Source organism: Mycena indigotica, assembly GCF_014461135.1.
Source record: "Mycena indigotica strain 171206Taipei chromosome Unknown Mind.scaff0003, whole genome shotgun sequence".
Lineage (NCBI taxonomy): Eukaryota > Fungi > Basidiomycota > Agaricomycetes > Agaricales > Mycenaceae > Mycena > Mycena indigotica.
Window position 1 is genome coordinate 4597250 of NW_023503002.1, and position 17156 is coordinate 4614405.

The following is a 17156-nucleotide window of genomic DNA, read 5'->3' on the forward strand; positions in this document are numbered from 1 at the left end:
CCGGGGCATCCGCCAGCGGTTGACGACCGAACTGGGCGCCAACAGCCTACACCAATTGCGCCAACTGCGCGCGCTTTGCCCCCACACCTTATAATGGTCTGCGGCAAGTCTTTGCGTCTGAGTCGACTACGATGGCTAGACCGCGGCCCCGACAATACCGGGCCATCGGCCGGCGGCACGTGCCTGCATCGGGCTCCAACAATTCTCTCTTACCATTCGCCATCTCCCCTCGCTCAACCGCCGCCACGAGCATCTTCCCCGACTCCCTCGGCGACGTGACGTGGCCACACCGAATAATTGCTCCCGCCACCGGTGAGCTCGGCTATTTGCCGTCATTGACACGCCGGGCAGGACTTGATTCTGCTGCCCCCGCCTTCGACTGGGTTGGACTCGGACTCACCTGAAGGGAAATATTGTGCTGCCGAGGTCCTCAGCACAGCCGCTGATGTGGTCCGTTGTCGTCGCTGATGCTGATGTTGCCAGCGTCGAGCTCAGCGATTCTGCAGCGACTCCTGGCGACAAGGGTCACGTGCAGTAATCCGCCACCCTTGACAACCACGGAATCCATTACACGACCTCGCCACCAGCATCCCAAGCGTCTTCAGCGGTATCTCTTGTCGCAGCCGCCATTGCCGAGCTCATCGTTAACATCTATGGCTAGTGCCATTTCCTTCATCTATTGCGGGACCACCAATGAGTGACTCCATATCTGGGCAATAAATTGAGCAGGATGTCACAACCCAGCTCAGCCCTTACCAGGCGCTCTTCGCTCGAATACGCTGGCCTGCCCCTTTGCACTTCTGCTCCAACGACTCGTCCGATGGCGGCTCTCGCATCGCTGATAGCAAGATTGTAGTGGTTTATGGTCGTCGACCTCGGATATCGTGTCCAACCCGAACAATCTCTTGTCTGGACGTTGTTGCCGTTTCCTGCCGAGCTGCCAGCAACAACGGATGTCGTTTGGAGCGGACTTCCGCATATTGCCTTTGTTGGTCTAAGGAGCATTACGGGTGGTCTTCCGATATCTTGGTCGCCATCTCGGGCCAACGAGAGGCGAGTCCTTCGAGGGTCACGTCCAAGACTTGCTCGTCTCAAGCTGGGGTCTCCGCGGTCCTCAGAAGTGTTTCATGCTTGGAACCAATTCGGGAACTTATGGTCAATGTCCTGCGCGATTCGATGAACACCGTGGTTGCTGCAACGCTCTTTTCAGGGCGTTGCTTTGGCTTGGGTCGCAGTTGGGGTATACGTGTGCAATGTCCTCGACGCCACGTTAGATAGATGATAAATGGATTTGTTCTGACTTGTTGTCCTTGTTGTTGTGAGCGCGAGGGTTGAGCATTCAAGCATGGCGATGCCCTTATCAGGGCGTTGCCGACGTTCATATCTGCGGTCTCAACTTGGGTCGGTCTTTTGAGCAAATTATGAGGGAGCTGCTGTTGAGGTTGATGCTACATTGTGAATGATGGGTGTGGCTTGCTTGACGGTCAACCTACCTCACTCTCAATGTCTCACAAATCTTGGTCATTTGGCAAAGGTCATGTGGTTGATATCCCAACTGGCACTCTTTTCAGAGCGTGGCCACAAAGTCATAATGGTTGCTGTTTTTGTCTCCCACCCACCCACCCAATACCCATATACCACATTTGCGAAGTTGCGCTTGGGCTTCCTGTTCTCTGGGGGGCTCGATATCCTGAATACAGGCGGTGGTTATAATTTTCATCCGCACAGTCTCTTTGTCCAGCTCTGCCTTGTACAGAACTGCACGGAGGAAAAGTGGGGGGCTGTAGGGGTATGTATAGCCAGAGGGAACGATGGATACGAGGTCCCGATGGATACATGGTCCAAGGTCATCACGCTGGACCTACCCTTTGGGTGTGCGAGTCTACGAGCACCATGGCCAGTGCACTGCAAGGCCATCCCCTGCCTCGGGACCGGAACTGGGACTGAGCAGACAGTAGCCAGAGGGAATGATATGAGGTCCCGATGGATACATGGTCCAAGGTCATCACGCTGGACCTACCCTTTGGGTGTGCGAGCCTACGAGCACCATGGCCGGTGCACTGCAAGGCCATCCCCTGCCTCGGGACCGGAACTGGGACCGAGCAGACAGTAGCCAGAGGGAATGATATGAGGTCCCGATGGATACATGGTCTAAGGTCATCACGCTGGACCTACCCTTTGGGTGTGCGAGTCTCGAGCACCATGGCCGGTGCACCTATAAAGTGCATGCGAGCCCACGAGCAGGCACCATGGCTAATATAAGAGGCCATCCCCCCACCTCGGGACTGGAACTAGGACCAAGCAGACAGACAACCAGCTAGGTGGTTGTCTCCTCCTAGCTAGAGTAGGGATTGCCTTGCACCTACAGTGCATTTATGGACAGAGTCCCTTGCCTATCCCTACTCTCTGGATCTCTCAGCCAAACAAGGAGTGAGGGTCCCCAGTGTCAAGTCTATGGAGTAGACTTTGGGCACTGGCACAAGCAGAGCTTGTGTTGTATCCTCAGGACAAGTTCTGGACATTGTCCTTGCCCTCTAGAAGGCAGCAAGGACATGCATCCTCTGGTGCAGGTGTCCAGATTGGGGAATAAATTTTTTTTTTCTCCTCCTGAAGCTTTGGTTGTTAGAGGTTGGGGGGCCATCGTGTCGCTGCTGCAGCACTTCATGCTGGGGGGCAGTCTGGGTTTCTGATACTGGGGGGCAGTAGGTGTTGTCAGTTTCATGGGAGTTTAGTGGGCAGACAGCCCACCATGGTTTGCAGGGATGCGGGGGCAGGCTGGGACTTTCTTTCATGTCACCAGAGTGGTACGCAGGGGGGCACTGTGAGAGGGGTGGAACACACTTTATGCGTACAACTCAGGTTACTGGTACAATTCCCTGTATTTAGTGTAGTGTGACCTTGATGGTCACATATATCATCTTTTGCTTCAGAACGTCACCATGACCTGAAGAGGAAGTATCCGTGAACCACGTATCGGTTGGACCCCCTGCATGCCTGAGCATGCGTTAACTGCTCCGCGCTGACCTCCGCGGCACTACGAAACTTCGTAGTGCACTATGGCGAACCTGGACGCTCTACACAGGGCGTCCTTCTCTCTCCTCATCCTTGCCCATTTGACATGGGCTCGACTTCTACCCAGGCCTGCGGCCTTTTATCTTCATTCCTTACCCTCCACCCTGTCGGTCGTACTGGCTTTGGCACCGCCAGCCCCGAACTTGGACGTGCAGCGTCACAATCAGAATCATCTTCATAACTTAAAGGAACAAAAGCGTGCTGAGAAAGATGAGTGGTGGACTGAGTTCCAAAAGGCCTGCGGAGAAAGAACCACATCGACAAAGACTGAGAGAGGAAGTGAGGAGGCGGAGGCTGAGGTGACTGTACCTCCAGTCCCAGCACACACTAGGTTTGAGACTCTATCCGGATGCAAGAGGCTGCTGCGCGACAAGCTAGAGCCAAGCCAGATCATCTTAGTCAGGAACTGAAAGACTTTCAACGGGAACGTAAACGCTATGAGATGTTGATCCCAATAACTCTCATGGTTCCCGAGACTGGCAAGGTTCGCACAATAAAGGCTTTGCTTGACAATGGTTGTACAACGACCTGCATTAACCGAGCATATGCCCAAGCAGAAGGATTTGAGTTGAAAGAGCTGGACTCTCACATTATCGCCCGCAATGCAGATGGCACCAAGAATACTCATGGCAAAATAACACACTATGTCGAACTACGCATGGGTGCTGGAGATCATTGGGAAATGCAACGTTTTCTTGTCACCGGACTGGGTAAAGCCCGTGTCTTCATTGGATACAATTGGCTTCTCAAACATAACCCGGAAATTGACTGGCGTTCCCAAAAGATCAAGTTTTCTCGCTGCCCTGTTGAATGCAAGGCTCCTGATGAAGAGTTCCAAGCCGACCCTGATCTGGAAGAAGGAGAGTCGATCTTGCTCATGGACTTTGGTCCAGCAGTTGATCTCCGACTGAAAGAGACCCAAGCACAGTAAATGGCAGAAGTAGCTGGTCAAAACAAAGAACGAATAACTGAGGAAAAGATTCCCAATCAGTATCGAGAGTTTGTCAAAGTGTTCGCTTGTAAGGGCAACCCCGGAGGCCTGAGATCAAGGTCCTAGCAGGGGAGGATCCAAAGAGTGAATAGAAGTAAGCAAATACAAGTGAGGCTGACCTAGCAGGGGAGGATCCAAAGAGAAGAAACTCTAAGGGTCCGCCTGCTAGGTAGCGGAACTATATACTGCGCTCTTGACGCGCCAAGGTTGATCGTTGCTCCGTGCAGTATGCCTGCGCCATGTCGCAGGCCAGGTCCCAGGGGGATCGCCAGGCGGGGGCGGCGATGCGCCTGACGGAGGCGGTGATGCGATCGCCGGAGTCGGAACCGGAGTCGGACCGGAATCGGAATCGTCTCCGAGGGGCCGAAAGGGAGGTTCCCCTGACATCACCCCCCCCTTTGAATGCGGCGTCCCGACGCATAGACCGGAATGGAATCGAGTCGAAGGTTGCAGAGGCGATGTGCCGTGGTTTGCCAGGGTACTTACGATAGAACTCCGCGATTTTCTCCGGGGCGAAGACGCGGTCGAAGCGGACCCACTGGTCGTGCGACGCGTCGTAGCCTTTCCATCTGACGAAGTAATTCAGCCGTTTATACCTCACCCTTGCGTCCAGGATTTCCTCTACTTCCCACTCCGGGACTCCGTCCTCGAGGTCCGGAGGGGGCTGGTCGTAGCCGGGGCGTCCGTCGAAGGGGTCGTCTTGGGCGAGCTCGAGCTTGACGACGGGGAAGACCGGGTGGAGCTTCGAGTAGCGCGGAGGGAGGTCGAGCTTGTAGGCACCTTTGCTGATCTCCGCGACTATCTTGAACGGTCCGAGGCGGCGGTGGGAGAACTTCTCCGAGGGGCGAGTCGTCCTGATGTCAGAGGCATCCAGCCAAACACGGTCGCCAACCTTAAACTCCGGAGACGGAGTGCGTCTCCGGTCGTAGTAGCGCTTGTACTCCTTCTTTGGCCTTAGCGAGCGCGGCCTTGGCTTTGGCAACACCAGTGGCAATCCGGTCGCGGAACTCGTTCACGGACTCCATAGCGGAACGGACTCCGGGTTCGAAGCCCATGCGCGGGAGTCGTCCCGTGTCCATCATGAAGGGGACTTGTTGCGTGGAGGAGTGAACGTGGTTGTTGTAGGCGAACTCCGCGGCCGGAATCAGCTCATCCCAGTCGTCCTGCTGATAGTTGGTAAAGATCCGCAGGTACTGCTCCAGCTCCTGGTTGACGCGCTCTGTTTGACCGTCTGTCTGCGGGTGGTACGCGGTGGACGTGGCAGGCTTGATGCCGATTAGACGCCAGAGTTCTCGGGTGAAGTCCGCGATGAACTGCGAGCCGCGGTCGGAGACGTACTTCTCCGGAGTCCCGTGATGGCGCCAGACATTCCGGTAGTAGAGGCGAGCCGCCCCTACTGCGTCGACCGTGGTGTGACACTCCGAGAAGTGGGCACGCTTCCCAAGGGTGTCGACGACGACCATGATCGCGTCGTACCCATGGGCCTCCGGAAGCTCGACGATGAAGTCGACGGAGACGGTATGCCAACGCTCTGGGGGCGTTTCCGTCGGGTGCAGCTCTCCGTGGGGCAGTCTCCGGAGTGCTTTGGTGCGACAGCACAAGTCACAGGTCGCGACGTACCGGCCAATATGGCGAGACATCTGAGGCCACCAGTAGTTCCGGGAGACCAACTCCAAGGTCTTGAAGCGACCAGCGTGTCCGGCAACTTCGAGTGTCGTGGCAGAGCTCGATGATGCGTCTCCGGAGGTCCTTATCCTTAGGTACGACAATCTTCCCACGAAAGTGAAGAAGACCACCGGAGACAGCCCACTCGTCGGAGCGCGAGGAGCGGGGGCCTCGAGCTTGACCTTGGACCTTTAGGAGTTGCCGGGCCGCTAGTGCGACGGGCTCCTCTAAGTCAGGCTCACCGGAGAGGGCATCGCGGATGTCGCGAAGGAGTTCAGAACCAGGGCCGGAAACGGAAACACCTTCGAGAGCGCGGACATGGAAGAGTTCGGGCCGCAGAAGGACGACGTCGGAGTTGTCGGAATCGATTCCGTGGTCGGGTCTCCGAGAGAGGGCGTCAGGTCGGCCCATGTCGCGGCCGGGCTTGTGGTGCAGCGTGAAGTCGAACCGGGAGAGGTAGAGGGACCAGCGGGCCTGTCTCCGGTTGAGGTGCTGCGTCTTCCTGAAGTACTCCAAATTCTTATGGTCAGTCCAAATCTCAACAGGGTGCGCAGCGCCCTCGAGGAAGTGTCTATACTCCTCAAGTGCGCGGATGATCGCGAGCATCTCCTTGTCGTGGATTTCGTAGTTGCGCTGGACATCATTTAAGCTTTTGGAATAGAATGCTACAGGGTGCCACTTCCCGTCCGGGGCGGATTGTGAAAGAACCGCCCCCGTCGCATAATCAGAGCTGTCCGCCTCAAGTCGGAAAGGCCGTGCGTCGTCCGGAATCGCCAGGACCGGTTCCGAGGTGACTGCGTCCTTGATCGCTTGGAACGCGGAGGCCTCCGCGTCGCCCCAAGTCCATTGCTGGTCCTTCTTGGTGAGCACGAAAAGAGGGCGCGCAAGGGTCGAGAAGTCCCGAATGAACCTGCGGTAGAAATTAGCGAACCCAAGGAACTGCTGAATGTCCTTCTTGTTTTCCGGAGTCGGCCAAGCGGAGACGCCTGCGACCTTGACGGGGTCCATTTCGAGGTGGTTGTGGGAGATGATGACTCCGAGGTACTCGATTGACGATTTTTCAAAGTCGCACTTCTCCGCTCGAAGGTACAACTTGTGCTCCCGGAGTCGCCGTAAGACCTCCTGGACAATCTGCCGGTGTTTCCGGAGGTCGGAATGGGCGATCAGGATGTCGTCAAGGTAGATCATGACGTCTCCGGAGAGGATAAGGTCCTGGAAAATGTCATTCATCATCGTTTGGAACGTCGCGGGAGAGTTTGTCAGGCCGAAATACATCACCAAGGGCTCGAACAGGCCTCGGTTAGTCCGGAAAGCCGCTTTCCACTCGTCACCTTCCTTGATCCGGACGTTGTTGAAGCCCCAACGGACGTCGAGTTTGGTGAAGTAACGAGCGTCTTTGAGCCGGTTGATGAGGTCGTTGATCAGCGGAAGGGGGTACCGGTTTTTGACAGTCATCGCGTTGAGAGCACGGTAGTCCTGGACGAGCGGAGTCCGCCGTCCTTCTTCTTGACGAAGAAGACCGGAGACGCCATCGGAGACTTGGAGGGCGAATCCGGCCCGTCGAAAGCCCTTCCTCGATGAACGCGTCGAGCTCGCGTTGCTCGAGGGGTGAGATGGGGTACACCTTGCAGTTGGTGGGCTTAGCGTCGGGGACGAGTTCAATGGCGTGGTCCCAGGCTCTCCGCTCCGGTAGCGTGTCGAAGGACTCCTTGTTGAAGACGTCCTGGAACTCCTTAGCCCAGTCCGGGATCTCGGAGGGCGGAGGGGCGGAGTTCCTGGCGAAGGCTTCGGCCAGGCGCTGTGAGACAGTACTGCCAGCGCGTATCTCCTCCGAGGGGCGGAACGAGGTGTAGAAGATGCGGTCACCATCTTCAAGCTGACCATCGTCTTCATCGTCGCCGGAGTCCGGCATCAGATCAGGCAGGGCGGAGTCGTCACCGGAGACGGAATCGTCTCCGTCGTCAGGCCCAGAGAGGTCCATGGCGCAGACCGAGGGGAACGGGCCGGAGCGGAGTCGCTTCTGGAGCAGCCGGAGTCGCCGTAGCTCAGTCCGTTCAACGCGTTCTTCCTCGCGGCAAGTGGAGCAACCGCGGGGGCACCGTGTCATCTTGACCTCCTTGGTTTCCCAATTGATTTCCGGGTTATGCTTCCGCAGCCAGGAGTACCCCAGAATAAGGTCTTGTTTACCAAGATGACACTGCGGGCAATGAAGCATATTCCGCCCTGGAATATGTTGGGAATATTATGAATATTACAGGCTGTATTCATTCTATTTTCTAGGCTGGAATATGACAGGAATATCCACGGAATATTCTCAATTTTCTCATCATCTGCCATGTATATGACAGCCCGGAAAATGTTGGGCAGATCCGTGGAATATTCTCAATCTGCCACATGTTTTCATTCAATATTCCGGCCTGGAATATATCACATGTTCCAGGCTGGAATATTGTGATAAAATTTTGAGACCATCATTGATTGGGATTCTGATTAGGATTTTATAAAAGTATATTATACCACTGTGTAATCTACGGACTGTAAAGACTAACCTGAGAAATAACCTCACTTGCGGAAAGATTCTCATATTCAGGATTGTCAATAAGCATTATGTAACAATGTCATTTCAACAACACTCTCTAACATGTATTTAGTTTGCCAGGCCGTCAAAATTGAGGTGAATCTGCCTTGGAGTACAGAGACGACAATATCTTGCCACCATAAATCTTTCTTAACATTTGGGGGAGCCAAGGTATGCAATGTATAGGATAGATAATAATAGGCTGAGCAACACAAGAACTTGGCCAGACTCCGCGCACTGGCCCGCATGCACAGTGGGGAGGCGCAGAGAAGACACCAGCGTGGTATTTCCCACAGGCTCCGGCCGGCCGGTCCGAACCAGAGGCTTGCCACAACTGGCGGACGCCTTTACCACAACCCAACAAGTGCACGAAATAGGGCTGGTGGTTGGCGGAGGCGGTTGCGACATATAGTTGTCGACGTCCTTCCGCTTTCCCGTCGACGAGGAGAATGAATGCGGACACTAAAACATTTCAGTCTGGATATTCTTGGGAATAATCACACATACCAGGTTGCGAAAGACGTTGTCGACAGTCATGCTCGATGGGAACAAGCCATCCGGAACACGAACGAGAAACGCAGTCGCCCGCGACGGCTCGAAGTGAGGCAGGACGGCATGCCATGGACACGTTCAAGCCTGAAAAACTTCTTTTGCGTTGTGAAATTGACGCCTTGCGGGAACTCGACGACCTCAGACCAAACACCCTCGTCGAACCATCGGTATCTGACGGCTGCCAGTCGAGGGAGTCGAGCGATCCGATGTCCCCGAGTTCCAGCGAGCGGGCAGCACCAGATCGTTTCTTCGTCGGCCTTTCGCATGATGCACGCATGGGATTCGGGAGAGCCGCGGGCATGGTTTCGGGCACATTTCTAAGGGAAGTCACTCAACGCTTCATCTTCAAATGCAAACTTACTCAGGCGGTCCCGCTGGCTCATCTTCAGCGAAGACGAGAGGCGCCTCGTTCCATCTGGATGAAATGATGATGTCAGGTAGGCAAACAATACTATGACATCTCACCTTGCTGTGTCGGCGGGATCAAGGGCAGAGAGCCCAGGACGTCCAAAGTCACTCGAATCGGCGGATGAAGAAGCCGACGACCAAGATCTCAGAGTTGTTTCAGTAAGGGATAAAAGATCTCGGCAGGACAGACTTACGATGAATGTTCATACCCAGAAAAGTGTCGACGGCGTTGATATGCGAGAAACGGGGGTCTCGGGTGCTGAAAACGGTGACGCGCTACAGGTAAGGAGTTAGAGAATACTGAGATAGCGGAAATTTGGACACAAACATGGTGCTGTTTTGGCTGGACGTCATCAGACGTGTCCAAAACAGAGCATAAGATAGAAATAACAAAGAACTCACATCCAGTTCTCAATATCCCACGCACGCATTACATCCACCGGAGGAGTCGGGGCGGAGTCGAATTGGGGTCCAGACCTGCTGAATTTCGGTCTGGTATAGGCCGTGTCGGCCGCGGTACTTACCAGGAGTTGTTTACGATAGTGCTTGACGAGTTGCCCCCGTAATAGCTGCTGAGAAATCGGTGTTTCGGCGACACAAACCATAATGGTGAGACTCACTTTTGTGGGGGATACCCTGCGTTCACTGCCTGGGTGCGTTGGCCAAATGTGAAGGATGGTGCCCAGTTTGGACCGCCAGAAGAAGCAGGTGTCGATGGTGGGTAGTGTGATGGCAGTATTGGCGGCATGTGGCTCCATCGGAAATCGTTGGCTGGGATCGAAGGTGCTGACGGAGCGGGATGAAACCCAGCAGGCAGCATTGACAGCGAAGCTGATGCCGAGGTCGATCGACACCCGCCTGTAAGGTCCTGTTAAATGGGTTAAGATGGCGCAAAGCAAGGGTTTTAATCACACACCACGGTTCAGGGTGCCTTCCACCGTCATCTCCCGCGCCCTCTCCGCCGCCCACTGTCCAATTTGCCGCCCCATACTCCGGCCTCAGGCCAGGATACGCGCCCCACGATGAGTTATCCATAAGCTGTGGTGAGTCAGCTGCATGTCCGGATCAGCTTGTCGTGTCTACGCACTATGCTCGACGTGTTCGGCACGTCTTTTCGAGGTTGCAGGCGGTGGGGGGTGGGTCGGGCGACACGAGTGGGATGGAGGAAAAGAAGCAAGCCGGTGCTGATCGGCCACGTCATGACGTGTGACCTGTCAAATTCCCATGATGTTAACCCTAACACTTTGGGCCCGACCCAAGTTGTGAGTGGCTCTGCGTTCTGCTCGCTCGGCTGTCGCTCACCGCTTTCCCAGCTTGCCCGTGGCCGGAGAAAGTGTGCACCGGAGTCAAAGTCGCGTTCTTCGCCTGGGGGTCAAGCGAAAAGAGGGTGAGGAAACTTGGGGTTGGGCGGGATGGCGATGTTCTCAAGGAGCAGTCCCGAGGGCGACTGGTTCAGCACCACTCAAAGTCGCACATTGCACCTCACCAACGGACTCTCCACTATCCCCGGCCACCCTGGGGTCGTTTTCGCGGCTGAGTCCGCTCGCAGCAACGGGAAAGACAGGACATGGTCCGCTGCGAGCGAGCTCGGCGGGGATGGAGGAGGCGGGAGAAGTTGGTAAAGCGACACGACGTGCCGGCGTCGGGTTACGGACCCGCAATACTGGTCGTTGTCGCTTACGCTCACAACCCTGAGGCTTTGCGCTGGAGCCTGGTGTTGCCTGCTGGCGAGCGCGAGCGGTAGCGGAGGCTTCGGAGCGCGCGTCAGCCTGAGGTAGGTGTTGCTGAGCGCTGGCTTAGTCTTACTCACTGTTCAAGTTGTTGACAGGCCAAAGGGGAGTGTCGAGTCGCTCCTCATTACTCTTACATTAAGCAGATGTCGTGTGAATGTATGCACATGTTTGGCACTGGCCTTAGCAATTTATTTGCTCCACACTTCTATTTTTGGGATCACTGCTGTTAAAGCCCTGAATTGGTAAGAAAAGCTGTAAAATGTGACCAATCCTCATTGGGATATAAAGCTACATATGACATCATGATCTTGCCCCCAGTAGCATGGACACATCTCCCCCATTGGCCAGTTGAGCTGCCCGGCACTCAGTTTTGATGCCACATGGGCTTCATTATTACTATTATTATTATTATGGGTTACTTACTAGGCTAATATCTAAGGGTGTACAGCATACTTTAATTTTCTGACAAATTGTTAAATAAGCACATAAAATCTACTTCCTTGGGTTGCAATCTATATGAACAATAGTAGACCAGATAGTTAAGAAGGCCACTGGGCATGCTTCACCTGGGTGCTATTCTGTATTTAGTGGCATTTTTCACAGCTGGGGCGTAGCCCCAGCTCTGTCTAGTTACTATTGAACTAGGTGAGTCTTGTCATCACTCTTGTACTATAAGCTACTCACTTACGTGGTAGACCATAACAAGATGCAATGGTTGCTCACTATCCTGAGCGGGCTGACGGTGGCATTGTCCGCTGGCGAGCCTGTCTTGGGTATGGACCGCGAGACCGACTTCAAGTTCTGGTGTTGGCGCGTCAGCAAACTGGTATGTGCTGCTTTACATTTCATTGTCTTGCCCACAATTGTTGACAGGCCCAGGGTAGCGACGCATGGTTCAGTTCTCCGAGATCCGCGCATTCGTGCAGCTGCTGTTTGCGACTGCCCCCAGAAAATACGGCGTTGTTGACGACGAGCAGCTGAGCGTATAGAGGTGGGGAAGAAGAGAAGAACATGGGAAAGCAACCGGCGTCGTCGGTGTTGGGACCGGGCACGTGCGCGTGCTGCTGATCAACGAGCGCCTCTTTCCTTCCTCCCGCCCGCAGGACCGCCCACGCGCACCACTCTAGCTGTTGAGCAGGATCTGGGCACGTGCTGTGCTCCTCCAACTTTGCTCAACACCCAGACAGCGTGCTTCGGACCTGGCACATGTCGCTGACACGCTTGCGCTGACGATACAGAGGTCACAGTTCGCCCACCGTTGTCTTGATAGCAGCATCAACCAAGTTGTGTTGCGCTTTGAAGTTGGTTGTCGTTGTCCCCAGACTCCCACCCGGACTGTGGTCGTTGTTGGAGTTGATTGGCGGTGGGAGTCTGTCCTGGCTGAGCTCCTGTGGTAGCAAATGTGATCGTCATCGTTCGTGACGCGAGAAAGGTCCATCTTTAGGATTAGTGAGCATGTTGGTCCACTGAATTTCGCACATAACTCACGCGCTTCAAGCATACCTCGCATCATCTTTGGAATTAGAGGCACATCATTGTTGCCCATGAGATCAGTAGCAACTGGGGAGGTGATTTGGGATGATGTGGAAGGATCCCTTCTGTAGTTAGTGTATCTGCCTGCATGACATAGATTTTACAAGTTACCTGTGGTCAAGTTTGTGGGGAGACTAAAAAGTGAATCAGATGAGGAAATATGTGGAAGCTGAGAAACTTGCTAGAGAAGTTTGAATAGGCCAGGCTGTCTGCAATACATAATCAAGTACTGAGGCAATTGCGGTCATGCTGAGGCAAGCCCGTATATAACCAGACTGTCGGTCGTGCTGTGGAAAAGCCCTCTACAACCAGCAAGAGCGGTCGTGCTGAGGCCAGTCCATATACAACCAGACTGTCGGTCATGCTGGGGGGAAAGCCCTCTACAACCAGCAAGGGAGCGGTCGTGCTGAGACGTCGCCCGATATAACCAGACTGTCGGTCGTGCTGTGGAAAAGCCCTCTACAACCAGCAAGAGCGGTCGTGCTGAGGCCAGTCCATATACAACCAGACTGTCGGTCATGCTGGGGGAAAGCCCTCCACCTGTAGTTGCCAGCATTTGACAACTGTCTTAGCAACTGCCAGGCAACCCGGTGTCAAATCCGCTAGCTCCTGCCAGGCTGAGCTGAGCTAGTGCATTTGTCAAATTCCCCCTACTTCAAACCCTCTCTGAAAAAAACCTAACCACAGCCGAGCTCGGCTAGATTTACAGATCAGTCCCTTGTTCATGAGTGATGATAGATCAATATTTATGTCCTAATACAGCAGTAACGCTACAGCGGTCCGTGTGTCAGCTCAGCCGTGTCAGCTGCTGGACGTCATTGGCTCAGCGCTATTATCTGCAGCTGCGCCGGATTGCCGCCACAGTGGAGGCACTCCAGATGCCCCGAAAGGCCTTCTCGACCTCCCCGTAGACGAAGCTCTGACGCTTGGCGTACGCCATCAATCCTGCCGCCAATTCCTCGTCCACCTCGGTCCTTGCATCCTCGCGTTCCTTCCATTCCCCCCGCAAAACCTCGATACTCTTGATAACTCGCCGCATCTCCTCCCGCAATAGATGTACCTCTTCAATCCAGCGGTCACGTCGAGCGAGTGATTTGGTCCATTGAACACGCACCGCTATCCAATGTATATTAGCCAAAATGAAATGAGCGCTTGAAACCACCCACAATCGTGAAGCTCTTCTTTATTCGCCTCCCCCCCTGCGAACCATATCCATGAGACAGGCACCACCTTCTTCGTCAACGAGGGTTCATTGCGCGCACGTTTTGACGAGCCCAGCTTGCCCAATGCCGCTCGGGCCTGCGACGCTCTCTGATTCGATATGCACCCGTAAATCATCGTCATGCAGCTCTCGGAACTGGGGTGCAAATTCTGGCCCCTTCAAACGCACCAGAGCCGCTCTGGCTTCTCGATATTTCGTTGCTTGACGCCGCGCTTGATCCCCCACTCGCCCGATTAAGGTGCCGAACCTGGTGCTCGAGTTTTGCCCAACGGCGTTGGCATTACGAGTGTCGATTAGGTGGGTTTTCGCATGGAGATGACCTCGAATCTTGGCTAGGGTGTCGCTGCATTGTCCAAGACGCAACTGGGCCTCCGTTTCCACCAACGTTGGCCGGCAAACAGCCTCACGTTGCTCCATTGATAGGTCGCTCGGGAGCCACAGTTTCGCAACCTCCGCTGGGGCGGGAGCAGCATCCACATCACGGCGCTCTTCCTCTGCAGCTCGCAGCTCCTCAACACCTGGCATGAAGACCATCTGGTGCATTTGCAGTGTATGCAGTTTCTTCAGCACAGATACACGCAATTCATCGAGCTGGCTGGAACGCTCGGCTGTCAGCGTCGTTTGTCCACTGGATTCGAAGCGAATGCGACGTCTAGCGAGTGTCAACAGCACTGACGAATTCAAATAATAAATGACATACTGCTGGTCCTCCAATTGCAATGCACCCTTGATGAATGCCGCCGCCGTTGTTCTGCCTGCTGCCAATTCATTCCCGCGGCCGCTACGCAATTGTTCCAATTCCGCCTTCTTCAACTCTGCCAGAATTTGAGCCTCGGAAGGCCCAGCTTTGCAAACGACATATAAGCGCACATACTCTTTTGTCGCTGACAACCTACCATGCTTAGCCGTCGAAACGTAGGGGTTCGGGCTCGTATTGTCCGCATTCCAGGCATTTACTTGACGTTGCCACTGCTCGCGCAAGGATGATTCCAAGCTGTCGTCAACTTCCGCGAACTCGTTGATTTGCGTCTCCCGCTCCGCCAAAGCAATAAGCATCTTCCTCGCAAGTGTGTTTCCTGTCATTTGAGTTAGTTGCGACCAGCGACAATATTGGATCTAACCTTGCTTCACGTTCTTTTCGAAATTGACATGATCAATCTTATCTTCGATTGTGTCGTGTCGATTGCCTTCCCCCATCTCCTTTGTAGAGAATCCAATAGGATTAAGGATTGCCCATGTGCGTTCAATGCCCTCTCCATCCGTTCTCCCGACACCGACTGCATGGGTCAAGGAATTGGCGGCTTGACAACTTGACTCGTGCGCGACCGCGTGCCAGACGGGAAGAGCGAATTGTAGCGCATAATCGTCCAATTTGGTGACAATGACCGAGTTCTTGCTGAGTTTGGTTGCTCGCTCCCGTATGCGTTGCTTCCATTGACATGCAATGTCGTAGGAGATGACCAGTCGTCGCACCCCCAACCCCCCGACTGCGTTGAGGAATACCCAGTCCATGTTGGCATAGCTGCAATTTTGGATAAGTGACGATGAAAGGACTTCGTCACCACTTACCGCTCCCCCTTTTGCAAGTCCCCCAATCCTAACGGCCGAACGATGCCATGGCGGGCACATACACATCCGCCTACACCCGATACTCTGAGACCAGTGGTCAGTCTTGTCTCCTTTTGCATCAAGGCGGCGAAGGCGATGCAGGTGCTGACCTGGCGCAAATGGGTTAGAAATGATTCTCTTTGAAACAACAAAACTCACATCTTCTTCCGCAACGTAGTGGCGCAGGTGCTCCTTGTACTCGTTGGTCTCCACAAAATAACCAAGACCATTTCCTAAGGCAGGGTCTTGCCGCTCGTTTGCGCGAAGGCGGTTCTTCAGTCTGAAATTGGCATCCAGCGCCAGCATTAAGGAGTAAATGTATCTGTATTAAGCCTTGTCAGTTCCGTCATCGCAGAGGTCGGTAGGTTGAATAACTTACGATTTCGATGGGTCGGCATTCTCCCATCCATCAGGCAAGTTACGCTCAGGATCTGGGCATGCCCAACAACGGACGGCCAGACCACCCGCAGGCGTAGTTGCGAGTCCATCCATCGCATGGCCACGCCCGGCTCGTTTAGCCCGCATAAGGAAATCATATTGTCGACTCATACGCCCAAAGGCCTTGTAGCGATCCTAACCAGCGCGTCAATTATCTTAAAAACTGAAGACAGATTCGGCACATACGGGGAGTTGCTCCGTGAATGTCGCATTGCTCAATCGCTCCAAAGAACCCACGAAGTCGTGGGCGTTCATGTTCCCCACGACCTTGAGAGTCCTAAATAGATCCAGAACTCGGAATGTGGCACATGTGGCGGGTTCTATGGTCGTCGCGGGGATACCAAGCGTTGTCGAGTAACTGAGAGAGGTGCATATGCTTATGACGCAGACTGTGACTGCACGCGCAAAATCTCGGGATTGTCAGCTCGATTTGCAGACCGAGAAACTGGTTGCGTACCTGATATCGACTTTGAAAACGCCTCCAGCATCGAGAACAACCATCCTTCGCAGTCGCGGGTCGGGATGTGGGCATGGAAATCCGTGGTGTCCCAGTTGGTACACCATGCCGAGACCAATGCTTGTTTGTGAGACGGACGGACTGAAAAGGGTACATTGGCGCCAGAATCCGGTCCAGACCTTCTCGAAGAAAGTATTAGGCCAGAGTAACAGTAATTTAACCGTTCACGCACCTGGACAGAATGTAAAGGTAGTTGCTCGTGACGATTGCGAAGACATTCTTCACACTGCAGAAAGGGGCCACAGTCGACGCAGCGAAAGGCGCGGGATTCGGCATTCTCGGTGAGAATCTCGCCACAGGCCGCACACGAGGGTCGGCCGTGGTGTCTCCCTAAAGATTCCCCTCGTAGCAACTCGTCCAGATAGGCACCGCTCATCCGGCGCCAAAGAGCCATCGGGTCTTCCTGTGGAAGCAAGTCAGTTAGAAGCATATATATGGCCCAAGAGGAGCATACAGAAGCAATTCGTTTCCGTTTGCCGGAGGTGTGGTCATCGTCTAATGGCTGTGGTTCTGAAGATATCGTCTGAGCTATTGCCGCCAGCTCGTCGTCGGCCAGCTCCGTGAAAGGCATCCATTCGGCCAGATCCTCCGTCAACTGCGCACGGGTTGCCATCGTGGGGACGACATTGAGCAGACGGGATGCGACTCTGCGGCCACTTGAGAAGGCTATCGTGGTGTCTCCTTGTACTTGGCTCGGAGGAAGACCGCCAACATGGAACTTGGGTTGTCTCCTGCGCTGCTTAGACATTGAGTGGATGGAGGGCAAAGGCAAATACACAGACCAGGACAACGGGTCAGAAGAGCCTTGGCAGTACTTGGTGAGACGCGTTGACAAATTG

General features: G+C 54.4%; 1 protein-coding gene across 1 annotated transcript; it reads right to left on the reverse strand.

Annotated features, from left to right (window-relative positions):
- Positions 1 to 13364: 13364 nt before the first annotated feature.
- Positions 13365 to 16930, reverse strand: MIND_00393400 (CxC2 domain-containing protein; the record flags this gene model as incomplete). Its single annotated transcript, XM_037360763.1, has 14 exons — positions 13365 to 13648; positions 13699 to 13843; positions 13923 to 14406; positions 14455 to 14599; positions 14651 to 14830; positions 14876 to 15276; positions 15324 to 15472; positions 15522 to 15684; positions 15742 to 15935; positions 15987 to 16077; positions 16142 to 16210; positions 16258 to 16439; positions 16490 to 16720; positions 16772 to 16930. The coding sequence occupies 14 exons, from the start codon at positions 16928 to 16930 to the stop codon at positions 13365 to 13367; spliced, it is 2877 nt and encodes a 958-aa protein (XP_037223648.1).
- Between the last annotated feature and the right edge of the window lie 226 nt (positions 16931 to 17156).